The sequence below is a fragment of the Oncorhynchus mykiss genome, chromosome 6 (assembly GCF_057628025.1).
Source record: "Oncorhynchus mykiss isolate SJ-2025 chromosome 6, ASM5762802v1, whole genome shotgun sequence".
Classification (NCBI taxonomy): Eukaryota; Metazoa; Chordata; class Actinopteri; order Salmoniformes; family Salmonidae; genus Oncorhynchus; species Oncorhynchus mykiss.
Genome location: NC_143027.1, coordinates 68539430 through 68554939, shown reverse-complemented (window position 1 = coordinate 68554939; position 15510 = coordinate 68539430). Strand labels below are relative to the sequence as shown.

The 15510-nt window shown below is 44.3% G+C and overlaps 1 protein-coding gene across 8 annotated transcripts; it reads left to right on the top strand.

The window, feature by feature from the left end:
* The first annotated feature begins 893 nt into the window (after positions 1-893).
* LOC110526439 (rho family-interacting cell polarization regulator 1) lies at positions 894-15361 on the top strand. 8 transcript variants are annotated; one of them, XM_021607429.3, is made up of 17 exons: positions 894-1346; positions 5270-5354; positions 5696-5817; positions 5948-6026; positions 6207-6230; positions 6360-6413; positions 6626-6775; positions 7082-7145; positions 7309-7352; positions 7446-7571; positions 7858-8006; positions 9824-9932; positions 11464-12156; positions 12244-12446; positions 12771-12870; positions 12967-13108; positions 14704-15361. In XM_021607429.3, the coding sequence occupies exons 3-17, from the start codon at positions 5699-5701 to the stop codon at positions 14772-14774; spliced, it is 2127 nt and encodes a 708-aa protein (XP_021463104.3). In that variant the 5' UTR covers positions 894-1346; positions 5270-5354; positions 5696-5698; the 3' UTR covers positions 14775-15361. The 8 variants fall into 8 exon arrangements, with proteins under 8 accessions (XP_021463104.3, XP_021463103.3, XP_090094839.1 ...); XM_021607428.3 differs by having other exon boundaries at positions 979-1346; positions 12768-12870; XM_090238713.1 differs by having other exon boundaries at positions 1030-1326; positions 12768-12870.
* The last annotated feature ends 149 nt before the right edge of the window (positions 15362-15510 follow it).

The window sequence follows — 15510 nt, the reverse complement described above, 5'->3', positions numbered from 1 at the left end:
GATGTTAGGCTACCTCTTCAGCCTCTGCTGTTATAGGTTAATTGTTTATATGCCTTTTATTTTCCTGCATAAGTAAACCTCTGATTATACCTCTATTGCCATTCATTCCTATTAGACTGGTTTGGATTCCTCCCTGACCAATATAGCTGCCATGTTCACACCTTTCTGGAACTTTGAGGGTTTATGACATAGCCCTTCTAGTAATTTAATAGGATCTCTGTGTGAACCACCGTGTTGGTGTAAGAAAAAAAATATGTGAAACGGTTCTATATTTAGCACCAGAGACCACATACTGTTGTCATGGAAACATCACAAACTTCAGTGTCCTAGTTTATGCTGTGGAAGGGTATTTTCATCAGACCTTTTGAATAATTCAGTAAAGGAAGAACTAAGCCCACGCTCAGAGAGACTGGCTGACCTCTCAACCCCTCCCTGCACAAAACGCTTACAAAACCCAGGCGCTCGCTGTACTTGAGAAGGAAAATAGGTAGTGCCTTAATGCGCAGACACACATTAAGGCTATAGCCTACTCCACACATGGCCCATACAACCATGTATTAAACATTGTGTTTCTGTGTGTGTGTGTGAGAGAGAAATGTTCCCTTGTGTACTTTAACCATTTGTACATTCTTACAACACTGTGTGTGTATGTGTGTATATATATATATATATATATATATATATATATATATATATATATATATATATATATATATATATTATATAATATGACATTTGTAATGTCTTTATTGTTTTGAAACTTCTGTGTGTGTAATGTTTACTTTTCATTTTTATTGTTTACTTCACTTTTGTATATTATCTACCTCACTTGCTTTGGCAATGTAAACACTTGTTTCCCATGCCAATAAAGCCCCTTGAATTGAATTGAGAAAGAGAAGGAAAGAAATATGTGCTAGAAGCTGTTTCTATTGGCCCCAAGTGCAGATGGGTATTGCGACGCTTGATGGCTCCAGAACACTGCAAGAAAATCCTGAAACGTCGATGTTTATGAAAAACTTATTTTCACCTCCCCCTTCCTATTCCCGAGATATAACGGGATTCTTGTCGTCAGAAACAGACGCGCTTTTTCCGTTTACACCGAACGCCACTAGGGGGGTGGGCGGTGTAGCCCCGTGGCGTCGCCAGGAGAAGAGGGGGAGGGGAGGATGAGCGAGAGTGACAGTGAAAAATTTGTTGGGAGTCGGAGTAAGGACAGCGCCCATGCTGAAATTGGATAGGCCTACCTTTTTATTCTCACATCGAAACATCGGACTCTCGTTCTCCGGTCGGAATAGCGGCGAATGAAACATCGGATCATTTGGACATGTACGTAACAACAGCAACTTGTAAGAATAATTTCCCTCTTGCATTCATAGTGTAATTTACAGTTTACAGTGTTATTTACGGCTTTCTCAAACTCTTCCGCTATGTGGCAAAGTGACAGATTGCGCATAAAAAGATGTTCTGGTAGGCTACTAAACGTTTTTAACTAGGCTTGGTTTTGTTCAAATTGAAAGAGCCAAGTCATTTTCTTCTTTTCATTCTACCGGACAGTGGGGGGTTGGAAAATGTTGCCAGGTTGGGCGTTACGGGGTGGATGGAGATTTGGGGTTGGGGAGAAGTGGTTATCACCCGTAACGTGACCGACAATACATCCTTCTTTTCTTTTTTGGTGACCCAGAGGCGAAAACATCCACAACCACTGAGTCCAGGATCTCGAGTTTACCGGGTGGAAAACTTTGAGGCCATGTTCCAACTTAGTGGAGCATCCTAAACGCTGCGAAAGTGCGCTGTTTTGGAGTTGTTCGCCATGGCCTATGTCGTCCATTTATGTCTGTGTTTTTAGAGATTAAAGGATTATCCTCAATCTCTTTTTTTTCACACCACTGGGTGTCTGTCAATCTGTCGATGGGTTTCTCTGCATCTATCCACATGGTCCTTCCTTTATAATCTGTGTTAAATCGTTTATTCATGCAGGTGACCAGTCCCCATCACCCCTACCCTGAATGTAACTCACTGCTTGTGCAGTGGAGGATAGTTTGAATGAATTTATGACAAAGTTCCACATGCACAACAGTGCAAGGCCACTGTCTCACAATGATGACCTCATGGTTTCATTGAATTAATGAATCTCTGGGGTGGCAGGTCGGACTAGCAACCGGAAGGTTGCAAGATCGAATCCCCTGAGCAAGGTAAAAATCTCTCGTTCTACCCCTGAACATGGCAGTTAACCCACTGTTCTAGGCCGTCATGGAAAATAAGAATTTGTTCTTAACTGACTTGCCTAGTTAAATAAAGGTTAAAAATAAATATATGAATCTCTTCACTGACTACATTATTACTGTAATTCTAACCCTTTTTAGGGAGATCGTTCACAAGAAGGCCTTGTAAATCTTACAAAATTACAGTGGAGTAAGTCTTGCTGGCCAGCGCATGAACAGCAGGCCACCCTGTCACACACAAACACACGAAGCCATACTCTATGGACTTTATGCAAACCATCCAATATTTCTTGACCGTCCTGCATTTGCATAAAGTCTGTAGAGTATGGCTTTGTGTGTTTGTGTGTGAGAGAGTGGCCTGCTGCTCATGCGCTGGCCTGCTGAGTGTGTGGGAACAGCTCTATGGAAACTCAGCCTTGTGGGTTAATTCTTACAATCTGTCCTTTGTGTGCGAGCCGCCTGTGGAGAGGATTAATAATAGCTAATGATCCCATCAACTGCTCACTAACACTGGTGAAGAAAGGGGTACACACACAGAAAAACATAAACATCACAAATATAGATCTACTGCAGTCTACACCTGGATCAAGGGGTGGCTCTGGCAGGGATTGAGTTTTGGCATGTGTGTGTTTGGAGGTTCATGTTTGAGATGAGAAGTGTATGTGGGGGCTGCTGTGTTTTGTGTATGTGTGTTTGTGTATGTCTATGTTAGTGAATGTGTTGGCTGGTAAAAAAAATAATCCATAAAATGTAATAAAGACAGCCTTCATTTATCAGATTTGTTACCCAAACCACACCTCTATCCAAACTAAACCTGACCTTGACTAACCTAATCTAATCCTCTCAGCGTCCGGCTTGGATTAAGGATTAAACTGGACGCTTGGAATTCAGCATGGTCTAAGGATTTCACAATCTTAGACCAGAAATCACTTGGACATTTCCATGGTGATGGTAGAGGTTGTATGTGTACATTATATTAAATAGGCTTCAAATTATGATTATTTTAGTTTATCTGTTCATCCGTCCTTCTCTCCCTCTCTCTCTGCCAACCACTTACTCTCTCACAGAAACACCCGACCATAAAGATGCAGGGTGGAGTAAGGGTAACTAACACTGTTTGGGATAGTAATTGGCAGTAAGTGGTTTGAGTGTTCTGTGTAAAAGGTAGGCTACTGCTGAGTCGTCATGTCAGTTTCATCTACAGGCATGTGGAGTTTTAGCCTCGCCTCAGCTCATTTACTGAATCTTTGTGTTAATTTAGGTTTGGCCTTCGCTAGTAAGATCAAGTTTAGCCTTTAATCCTTTTGTGTTACTGTCTTATCATTGCTAAGACACCTACCCTGTGGGGTGGCTGTAATGCTTATTACGCTCTTTTCTTGGAGAGGCTCTGTTCATGGTGACTGTACATGTGGCTGGTGTCTTGCTTGTTTAGACTGTTATTGTACTCTCTTTTCCAAATAACATTTTGTAGTGTGTGTGTAATGCGTATGACACAGTGGACACACATGCAATCTAACAAATGCCTTGAATATATGAGCAGGAGGAAGATTGGCAGATTTACACTCTTTCACACAGTCATACTCATATGTGTACACTTGCACACACAGATGGTTATATATTCCTGGCCCAAGCTCCTCTGTAGAATGTCCTGTGTAGAGTCAGCCATCAGACTTCCTATATTCAGGATTGGATGCAGAGGGGGAGGAAGTGGGGGGGAACCGGGTTAATGGGGAACAGGGAAGGAAAGGAGAAAGAGAGAGGAAGCAAAAGCACAGAGTGTTTGCTGGATTCAGTGTTGGTTGTTGTGGTTGTTGAGCTATGTACAATGCAGCCACATAGCATTGGACACGATACAGCAGACAAGCACTGAGGGAAGGAGGGGAAGTAAGTGAGTGGGAGTTAGGCTGTGTTCTTGTCACGACTTCTGCCGAAGTCGGCTCCTCTCCTTGTTCGGGTGGCGTTCGGCGGTCGACGTCACCGGCTTTCTAGCCATCGCCGCTCCATTTTTCATGTATCCATTTGTTTTGTCTTGTTCCCTGCACACCTGGTTTTCATTCCCCAATCAATCCATACGTATTTATTCCTTTGTTCCCCGTCATGTCTTTGTGTAAGATTGTTTGTGTTACGTGTATTTTGTAATTGTGGAGGCAGCAGGCAGGGCACTCTGACGTCACCCCTGGTGAGTATGCACCACTCTCATCCAGAGTCCTCTGTTGTCCACCTGTTTGTACCTGTTTATTTCCCTGAGTTCTCCCCGCATTCCCAGCATAAGGCGCTTGTCGATTCAGGCGCAGCTGGGAATTTTATTGACAGAGCGTTAGCACTTAGTTTAGGGATCCCCATTATTCCTGTAGATAGACCTTTTCCGGTTCACACTCTGGATAGTCGACCCTTAGGGTCCGGGCTAATCAGGGAGGCCACTATCTCCCTGGTCATGGAGACGCAGGGGGGTCACGATGAGAGAATCAGTCTCTTTCTCATTGACTCTCCTGTGTTTCCCGTGGTACTAGGCCTTCCCTGGTTGGCTCGTCATAACCCCACCATTTCCTGGCAACAGGGGGCTCTCACGGGGTGGTCGCGAGAGTGCTCGGCGAGGTGTGTAGGGGTTTCCGTTGGTGCTACCATGGTGGAAAGTCCAGACCAGGTCTCCACCGTGCACATTCCCCTAGAATATGCCGATTTGGCTCTCACCTTCTGTAAGAAGAAGGTGACTCAATTACCACCCCATCGAAGGGGGGATTGTGCGATAAATGTATCCCCTGATGTGTATCCCCTGTCGCAAGTGGAGACGGTGGCTATGGAGACATATGTCTCCAAATCCCTGCGTCAGGGGTGCATTCGGTCCTCCACTACACCCGCCTCCTCAAGTTACTTTTTTGTGAAAAAGATGGATGGAGGTCTGCACCCGTGCATGGGAAGGAAAGGATATTAGGAAAGGATGCATTTGAAAATAAGCCATGGAGTGGAATGAAGTTTGGTAGAGAGTAAGGGGGGGAAGAGAGCATGTGTGTCTGACCTGTAATGTCTTCCCTCCTGTTCCTTTACAGGATGTGTCCTAGGATCTGTGGAAGCCACCCCGCCGTGCTAAGTCCTCCCAGCATGCAGTAGGGGCGGTCCACCTTAACTCCACATGTAAGACACATGCACTCAATCACACGCACACCCACACACAGACAGACTCTCCACACCTGAATGCTGTAACACACTGACGGCTGGCACGCAGACAAGCAAGTCCACCCTGCGGTGTCTATGAACTGTGACCTTATCTTCCTCATTGAGCCAAATCTACTCATTGGCAGTAGTGTGTCTGTGTGTGTCTGGCTGCCTGTGTGTGTACTAGCCACTTATCACCCCCTGTGGAGTATGAAGCCACTACGAGCAAACACCATTGCATGTGTGTGTGTTATTGTCCCTCTCTTAATCTTCAGTACTCCACTATGTCTATTACAAAGTATATTTCTCTCTGTGTTTAGTTCATGGCATCGCCCTCTAAAGGAGCCAGGATGTTTACAGGTTCTACCAAGAACCCAACCCCTAAAATACCTCAGCCTGAGAGGCTGGACGAGGTGTACTCTGCACTGAGGAGAGGCCTACAGTGAGTACACACACACACACACACACACACACACACGACTGGCCTGACTGTTGTAGCAGACAGGTCTACAGCGATACAGGAAAATATTCTAAGTGAAACAGGAAATGACATCACAATGCTGTGTTCTCAGGTCATTCCTGCAGGTCCACCAGCTGGAGCTGGGCAGCCTGGGGCAGCAGATAAGAGAGAGCAAGAGAAATGGCCGTCTGGTGAGAACACACACCACCAATCACACCAGTCTGACAAGTACTAACCCATCATCACCACACTGGCCAATGCCGCTCGCACCATCCCACTTAGGGGACATTTAATTTCTCAGGACATTCTGTTAGAGTAATACTGTGTGCAATATGATGTTCACTTTTATATACCTCCTTTCCTCTCTGCAGGGGTCTCTGTATGAGTTGGATAAGGTGGGTTTCAATCACACCAGGGAAGATGACTGTATTAATTCACAACTCTATTAATAAACTAATGAATATGTACATTTTGGTGTGATTTAATAACCGAATAACTTGTCTTTGATCTTTGTGCTTTATCAGCAAGTGAAGGCTATAGAGAGATTTATGCGTCGCTTGGAGTTCCACCTCAGCAAGGTATGACTTTGTGTGTGCATCTGCAGTGCAGTAAGATACCTGTTAGCCATACATTTGTCATAGTGTTGTCATAATGTTGTAACTACAGAGTAGACTCTGTTTTGTTATAGGGTAACCATTTCTAATACTTTTTGGTAGCAGATTTAGGAGCTTTGCAGGTCTGCATCACCATAGTGTTTCTGCACAGCTGTAATGTTGCTGTAACGTTCCAGGTAGAGGAGCTGTACGATGCTTACTGTATGCAGCGTCGGCTGAGGGATGGGGCCAGCAAGATGGTGGCAGCCTTTAACTCTGCCACAGGGAGCAAGGAGGCACGGGAGAGCCTGAATGAGGCCAACAGGGGCTACAGGGAGTACACTGAGGTAAGGGGCAGGGGCTTATGGGTACACTGGGGAGACGTGCTAGAGAACAAGGCTATTCTCTCTTTCATAGAGCCTTTTAACATTTAAAATAGCCATTTACAGAATGGAAAGTAAGGTAAATTAAGTCTTGAAATAAGTAACTCAGAAATAAGAGTTTGACCGCAATGTCATGTTGCTTTGACAACAAACATCACAGATTATTATTCATATGAATGGCTCATTCTCTCGCTCTCGCTCTCTCTCTCGCCTCTTTCTCTCGCCTCTCTCTCTCGCCTCTTTCTCCTTCGTCTCTCTCTCTCTCTGCAGCACATGTGTTCGCTGGAGAGTGAACTGGAGAACCAGATGGGAGAGTTTCACATCAAGATGAAAGGTGAGTAATTTTCTCACCCCCCCCCTCCTTCTCCCACCAATTTGTTCTGACCCTCACTCCCATCTGTTCTTACCACCCCCTCACTCTCTTTCTCTCTCTCATTCTAGTGTTCTCCCTGTGTGCATATGTTATGTGCTGTAACTGTATGTCTCTTGTATTGCAGGTCTGATTGGCTATGCACGGTTGTGTGCAGGAGACCAATATGAGGTGAGAATAACTAATTGACACACACTCACCTACATATGCACACATGCAGTATACGCACACACATGAGGCACTGATGGTACCCTTGACCCCCAGGTCCTGATGCGTTACGGGCGTCAGCGCTGGCGGATGAAAGGTCGTGTGGAGGTCAGCAGTAAACAGGTGTGGGACAGTGAAGACAACGTCTTCCTGCCTCTTATCACAGAGCTCCTGTCAATCAAGGTGAGAAAGCCCTTTGGATGGAGCATGATAGTGTTTATGATCAAATCAGTATTTACTGTAATTAACTCTGGATGAACGTGTTTGTGTTTATAATAACATGTATAATAACATATAGATATTATAAACATGTTTAAAATAACGATATGTTATTACTGTATTGCCATGTTATTATCACATTATTGTACACAAACAGCAAAAATACCCAGAACTTAACAATGGTCCTAAAAACATCACTTACCGCCACCATTCAACTGACTGTGGTTGTTTGTCCATTGTGGTTGCCAAGGTGACTGAGCTGAAGAGCTTGGCCAATCACGTGGTGGTTGGCAGCGTGTCCTGTGAGACACTAGACCTGTTCTGTCCACTGCCTCAGACGGTTGCTGTGGATATCAATGACTTGGGGACAGTAAAACTGAACCTAGAGGTCAACTGGAGGTCAGTCTCACCTCAATCATCCCTCTTTACCAATTCATCCCCTTGTCTCACCTCCCTCCACCTCAACCCCTGTTCCACCTTCATCTATATCCCCATTCTATTGGTGATAGCCAAACCAGGCCATTTGTGAGAGAAAGAGTACTGTTTGTTTCAAGACTGACTCAGTTTGTCAGTAGTAATAACACACGATACAGCTGTTTCTATAATATATATCTCGAATGTAAATACAGTTGAAATCAGAAGTTTACATACACTTAGGTTGGAGGTATTTAAACTCGTTTTTCAACCACTCCACAAATTTCTTGTCAACAAATTATAGTTTTGGCAAGTCGGTTAGGACATCCACTTTGTGCATGACACAAGTCATTTTTCAGTGGGTCAGAAGTTTACATACACTAAATTGACTGTGCCTTTAAACAGCTTGGAAAATTCCAGAAAATTATGTCATGGCTTTAGAAGCTTCTGATAAATTATGTCAATTAGCCTAAGTCAATTGGAGGTGTACCGTGGATGTATTTCAAGGCCTACCTTCAAACGCAGTGCCTCTTTGTTTGACATCATGGGAAAATCAAAAGAAATCAGCCAAGACCTCAGAAAAAAAATGTAAACCTCCACAAGTCTGGTTTATCCTTGGGAGCAATTTCCAAACGCCTGAAGGTACCATGTTCATCTGTACAAAAAATAGTACGCAAGTATCAACACCATGGGATCACGCAGCCGTCATACCGCTCAGGAAGGAGACGCGTTCTGTCTCCTAGAGATGAACTTACTTTGGTACAAAAAGTGCAAATCAATCTCAGAACAACAGCAAAGGACCTTGTGAAGATGCTGGAGGAAACAGGTACAGAAGTATCTATATCCACAGTAAAACAAGTCCTATGACGACATAACCTGAAAAGCCACTCAGCAAGGAAGAAGCCACTGCTCCAAAACCTACGGTTTGCAACTGCAACGGGGAACAAAGATCATACTTTTTGGATAAATGTCCTATGGTCTGATGAAACAAATATAGAACTGTTTGGCCATAATGACCATCGTTATGTTTGGAGGAAACAGGGGGAGGCTTGCAAGCCGCAGAACACCATCCCAACCATGAAGCACGGGGTGACAGCATCATGTTGTGGGGGTGCTTTGCTGCAGGAGGGACTGGTGCACTTCACAAAACAAATGGCATTATGAGGCAGAAAAATGATGTGGATATTTTGAAGCAACATCTCAAGACATCATTCAGGAAGTTGAAGCTTGGTCGCAAATGGGTCTTTCAAATGGACAATGACCCCAAGCATATTTCCAAAGTTGTGGCAAAATGTCTTAAGAACAACAAAGTCAAGGTATTGGAGTGGCCATCACAAAGCCCTGACCTCAATCCTATAGAACATTTGTGGGCAGAACTGAAAAAGCATGTGCGAGCAAGGAGGCCAACAAACCTGACTCATTTACACCAGATCTGTCAAGAGGAATGGGACAAAATTCACCCAAACGTTTGACCCAAGTTAAACAATTTAAAGGCAATGCTACCAAATACTAATTGAGTGTATGTATACTTCTGACCCACTGGGAATGTGATGAAAGAAATAAAAGCTGAAATAAATCATTATCTCTACTATTATTCTGACATTTCACATTCTTAAAATAAGTGGTGATCCTAACTGACCTAAGAAAGGGAATTTTTACTTGGATTAAATGTCAGCAATTGTGAAAAACTGAGTTTAAATGTATTTGGCTCAGGTGTATGTAAACTTCCGACTTCAACTGTATCTTGCCCTCTCTCACTTTCTCTCTCGCTCTCTCACACACTATCCTTCTCTCTCACCCAGTCCGTTTGATAAAGATGACCAGACCTCGTCCTCCAGTACGGTTTCGAAGCGCTTTTTGTCCAATCAGAGCCCTCCAGACACACCTTCCATGCGCGAGCAGGTGTTTTATGTGAGTCACACCTTGTCCTCCCTGCCTCTCTCCCCAGCTTTAACCTATGCTTAAGTCAGCAGTTCATAATTGTCTGTAAAACCTAAATATTGTATTGTTTTATTGTTGTTATTTTAACCATTGATTACTACTTGCTATTATTAGTTACATTTTGTTCTGTTTCAGCTGCTCCCTGGCTGCTGTGTTTGTAGAGGTAGCAGTAGTGTGTGTGTGATTGTAGTAGAGGTGTGTGAGTATATCAGTGAGCTGTGTAGGAGAGGACTGTGTGAGCGTACAAGAGTGGGTTGTGGTGCGTGTGAGTGTATTGGTGAGCTATGTGAATGTAGGAGAGAAGTGTGTGAGGATAGGAGTGAGTTGTGTGGAGATCTGGTTGTGGAAGTGAATGAGGGTACCAGTGATATGTGTGAGACCAGAAGTGAGTATGAATGTAGCTGTGGTCCGATTAGCTGTTTAATAGTGGTTGAGTAGTAGTCCAATTTCTCCCTCCTCTTCCTCGCCACGCCGAAGAGCGTTTCTCCTCGGAGCAGGGCCAGACTGGGCCAAGACTGGTCAACGTCGGAGGTGTTCCGTTACACTTTGGTGGACAGGCTCTCTCCACCCAGCCGAATACACTCACAGTTGGTGTGTGGCTGCATACAGTTGAAGAAGTGTGGTTGTCTGTAGTTGAAATATGGTGGTCTGGTTAGTGTGTGGTGGTTTTGTCATCCAGTCATGATTTTCAGTGTTCTGTACTTGGTAAATGTGAACTAGGCAGTGAGTGAGTCTTGGTCCATGTAGTCTGATCATTGCAATTTTCTGAAATGCAGTGCCATCTACGGAATTTGATTATTTTGTCCTTCAGATATATTGAAAATCATATTTGTATTTAAAGCATATGTTCAGTGCGCAGTTCTGGTGTAATTGTTCTGTCATAAGGATGTTTTAGCCAAGTTAATTGTGTGACAGGAGGCCTCTTGAGTAGCGCAGTGGTCTAAGGCACTGCATCGCAGTGCTAGCTGTGCCACTAGAGATTCTGGGTTCGAGTCCAGGCTCTGTCGCAGCCGGCCGCGACCGGGAGGCCCATGGGGCGGCGCACAATTGGCCCAGTGTCGTCCGGGTTAGGGAGGGTTCGGCCGGAAGGGATATCCTTGTTTTGTCGCGCACTAGCATCTCCTGTGGCGGGCTGGGCACAGTGCACGCTGACACGGTCGCCAGGTGTACGGTGTTCCTCCGACACATTGTTGCGGCTGGCTTCCGGGGTGGTTGGGTTGTGTGTCGCTTCTTCCAAGTCCGTACGGGAGTTGCAGCGATGAGACATGACTGTAACTACTACCAATTGGATACCACGAATTTGGGGAGGAAAAAGGACTGAAAAATACAAAGCAAAAAATTGTATGACAGCAACACCGGGTCATTAAAATAGGAATTTAAATTCTCCTTTCCAGATGGAAATAAATAAATAAAAATTCTCCATGTTTTGTCAGATGGACTTGCCTATTATTGATGACATCTTTCTCCCCACCCCTTCCCTCTCTCATTTATCGCTGTGTAGTATCTATTGAGGAGACCAGGGGAGCTGGAGAATGGTACAGTCTGGTCAAACTCCTCTGAATCATCGGACGACTCTTCCAGCCCAGCCATGGGACACACACACAGGATGATGGCCACTCACAGCCTGCAGACCACACCCACTATCCAGATCTCCTTCAATCCCCGCCAATCAAGCGTCTCTACCCCATCCCTCTTGTCCAATCAGGAGGAAGGGGAGCCAGACGCCACCAAGGGATTTGGCAAAACAGACTCTGTGAAGTGTACACTGCTGAATGGCCATTTGAAGTGTTCACGATCTCTCAGCCATATCAGTGAGAGAGCCATAGACTGTGCTTCGACTAACAGGTTGTCTGACCAATCAGTTGAGTCCTCTGAAACTCCAGAACCCCTACCCCGCTTAGACCTTGAAGTCTCCTGTGTGGCTTCTCACTGCTCTAACCAGGACATGCATGAAGCATTGGACTTGCATGAGTCTGGGGGCCCAGAGTCATGTGTTTCAACCCCAGTGGATCAAGGTGATGCTCCTCCAGCCTCAACACTGCAGGCCGAGAAGCCTAGGGCTGGAGTTGAGGCTCTTCCCACAGACTGTGTACTGGGAGAGGGACTGAGGGAGGAAAAGTCCTCCGCGGAACACATTCACAGACTCCAATCTACTCAACCACAAGAGCTAACACTACCTGAAGAGACAGTGACTGTGAGTGTATGTGACAGTAGACATGTAATTGTGTGTGGGTAGACATGTAATTGTGTGATGTGTGTACTAAGTCTCTTTCCTCCATAGGGTCGATCTCACAGTCGGTCCTTCAGCTTCACTCAGGAAGTTGAGACTGCCCTGGAGAGCTTTGATTTTCTCAACTGCTCTGACCTTGATGATGAAGAAGAGGAGGAGAAAGAACAAGCAGAAGAGGAAGAAGATGAACAGAAGAGGGATGAGAAGGAGAAGGAACAAGAGAAGGAAGACGAGACAAGGGACTTTGCTGAGAGGTCAGCATTTCCTTCTATTATGTATCAGGCTCTAACTGAACTCATCCTGCCATCTAGTGTTTGAAAAGGGGAATGGTATGTGAATTTAGTTGAATCTGGATAGTTTGTATAATACTTGGTGAAGTTGCATAGTGCTGTTTTCTAATGCTCTACTCTCAAGCTACTTTGAATGTGCCCAAATCCTTCATATCCATTTCATAAGACAGAACTGTTTGCTCGATATTTTGTATTATACAGAGTGAGTCAGAGTCAGAGTCTGGGTGTGTGTGTGTGTGTGTGTCAGATTGTGGTCTGTAATATTCTCCTTTTTGCTTTCCTCAGCAGTGATGAGTGTGAGGACGATGTTATAGAAATCATTGTCGAGGCCCCTGAAGGCTTCCGGAATGAGGACTGTCCTCCTCTAGATGCAGACTGCAGCTCTGAGGTAATGATAATGATCATGGGTTTATGCCTGTATAAATAGTGCCTTATGTTTCAGTGTTCTGAACTGTAGAGAACTTTGCATGTAACATTTACATAGGAGGAGGAGAGTAGCGAGCAGCTGCAGGCCTCCAGTGAGACAAAGGAAGAGCAAGAGGAAGAAAAAGAGAAGGAGAAAGTGGAAGACAAGAAGGAGGAGGAGCAGGTTACAGAGATGGACATCCCTGCCACACAGGAGCATGGTGAGGGGGAGGGTCAACACAGGGGAACCTGCTGACTTGAGAGTGGTTTGAAGTGTGAGTGGTGTTGATCGAGATGTGTGTGTAATTTGTATATACAGTGCATTTGGAAAGTATTCAGACTTATTTTGTTTGATGTGCAAATGAATAAAAAATAAAAAACTGAAATATCATATTTACATAAGTATTCAGACCCATTACTCAGTATTTTGTTGAAGCACCTTTGGCAGCGATTACAGCCTTGAGTCTTCTTGGGTATGACACTACAAGTTAAATAAAAGTTGCCTAGTTAAATAAAGGTTAAATAAAAAATATAACAAGCTTGGCACACCTGTATTTGGTGAGTTTCTCCCATTCTTCTCTGCAGATCCTCTCAAGCTCTGTCAGGTTAGATGGGGAGCGTTGCTGTAGAGCTATTTTCAGGTCTCTCCAGAGATGTTTGATTGAGTTTAAGTCTGGGTTCTGGCTTGGCCACTTAAGGATATTCAGAGACTTGTCCAGAAGCAACTCCTGCATTGCCTTGGCTGTGTGTATAGGGTTATTGTCCCGTTGGACAGTGAACCTTCCCTCAGTCTGATGCCCTGAGCACTCTGGAACAGGTTTTCATCAAGGACCTCTCTGTACTTTGCTCCGTTCATCTTTCCCTCGATCCTGACTAGTCTCCCAGGTGCTGCCGCTGAAAAACATCCCGACAGCATGATGCTGCTGCCACCACCATGCTTCACCGTAGGGATGGTGCCAGGTTTCCTCCTGACTTTACGCTTGGCATTCAAGCCAAAGAGTCTAATCCTGGTTTCCTCAGACCAGAGAATCTTGTTTCTCATGTCTGAGAGTCCTTTAGGTGCCTTTTGGCAAACTCCAAGTGGGCTGTCATGTGCCTTTTACTGTAGAGTGGCTTCCGTCTGGCCACTCTACCATAAAGGCCTGATTGGTGGAGTGCTGCGGAGATGGTTGTCCTTCTGGAATGTTCTCCCATCTCCACAGAGGATCTTTGGAGCTCTGTCAGAGTAACGATTGGGTTCTTGGTCAAGGCCAGACCAAGGCCCTTCCCCCGATTGCTCAGTTTGGCCAGGCAGACAGCTCTAGGAAGAGTCTTGATGGTTCCACTGCGTTCTTGGGGACCTTCAATGCTGCGGACAATTCCTTCGACCTCTTGGCTTGGTTTTTGCTGTGACATGCACTGTCAACTGTGGGACCTTATATAGACCAGTGTGTTCCTTTCCAAATCATGTCCAGTCAATTGTATTTACCACAGGTGTACTCCAATCAAGTTGTAGAAACATCAAGGATGATCAATGGAAACAGGATGCCCCTGAGCTCAATTTCAAGTCTCGAAGCAAAGGGTCTGAATACTTATGTAAATAAGTTATTTATGTTTTTTATTTTTTATAAATTAGCTAAAAATTATTAACCTGTTTTCGCTTCGTCATTGTGAGGTATTGTGTGTAGATTGATGAGGGAAAAATATTGAATACATTTTAGGATAAGACTGTACCGTATTTGGAAAAAGTCAAGGGGTCTGAAAACTTTCTGAATGCACTGAATTGATTGTGGAGGTGTCATTGGTGGAGAGTAAGTTGTATTTATGCTTCATGCAGGTGATGAGGCATCCTGTGTTGAGGAACCCCGCTCCTCAACCCACAGCAGTATAGCCACCACTGTCCTTTAACATAATGGAGATGCCACTTCTTCAGACCATTATCAGATGCCATCCTAAATCCCACCACTCTCTTAAGAGGTCCTTACCATTTCACCTCTAACAGATCAAAGAGCTCCACTCCTCTTCTCGATCAGACAATACATTTCTGCCATGGAGTTATTATAGATCAGACAAGCAATTTCTGCCATGGAGTTCTTCTAGATCAGACAAGCAATTTCTGCCATGGAGGTGGAGATTGCGCAAATGAACAGAAATATATTTGCCTCCCTCACTCCACTCGTGATTGAAAACATGAATGACTATTGTTGTCCACTCATCCAAAGGCCGCGTGTACACACACAGTCACCTTACAGTGAAGATACATTTTTAGTCTAATGGAGCCTCTTCAATCAGAAAGTGCCTCAAGTTACAGAAAGAGGGATTGTCAGTTAACGAATACATGAAGAAAATGATATTTTTATTACGAACCAGAGAAGAATATGAATGAGTATAAAGAAGAGTTTTGATACATTGTTTATTTTCCGGATGACTTAGATTGTGCACTATAAAAGATACAATTATTTACTGTTTCATATAAATAAATAATGTTGAGCAAATATGTTGCCTGCTTTCAGATGTTTAAACTTTATTATAAAAATCTGCTGGTTAACCTACTACATTGGATGGTATTTCTATGAGAGTACTTTCGGTGTGCTTTAAAATCAGTATTTGAGAATGACAACAATGAAACAAAACCCCTCAAATG

What these genes read in the sequence shown, in the direction of transcription:
- LOC110526439 (XM_021607426.3), top strand. Translation starts at nt 5,699, where the DNA reads ATGGCATCGCCCTCTAAAGGAGCCAGGATGTTTACAGGTTCTACCAAG. An exon ending in GCTACAGGGAGTACACTGAG is followed by an intron (nt 6,776 to 7,081) that starts GTAAGGGGCAGG and finishes CTCTCTCTGCAG; the next exon opens with CACATGTGTTCGCTGGAGAG. An exon ending in AAGAGACAGTGACTGTGAGT is followed by an intron (nt 12,163 to 12,243) that starts GTATGTGACAGT and finishes TTTCCTCCATAG; the next exon opens with GGTCGATCTCACAGTCGGTC.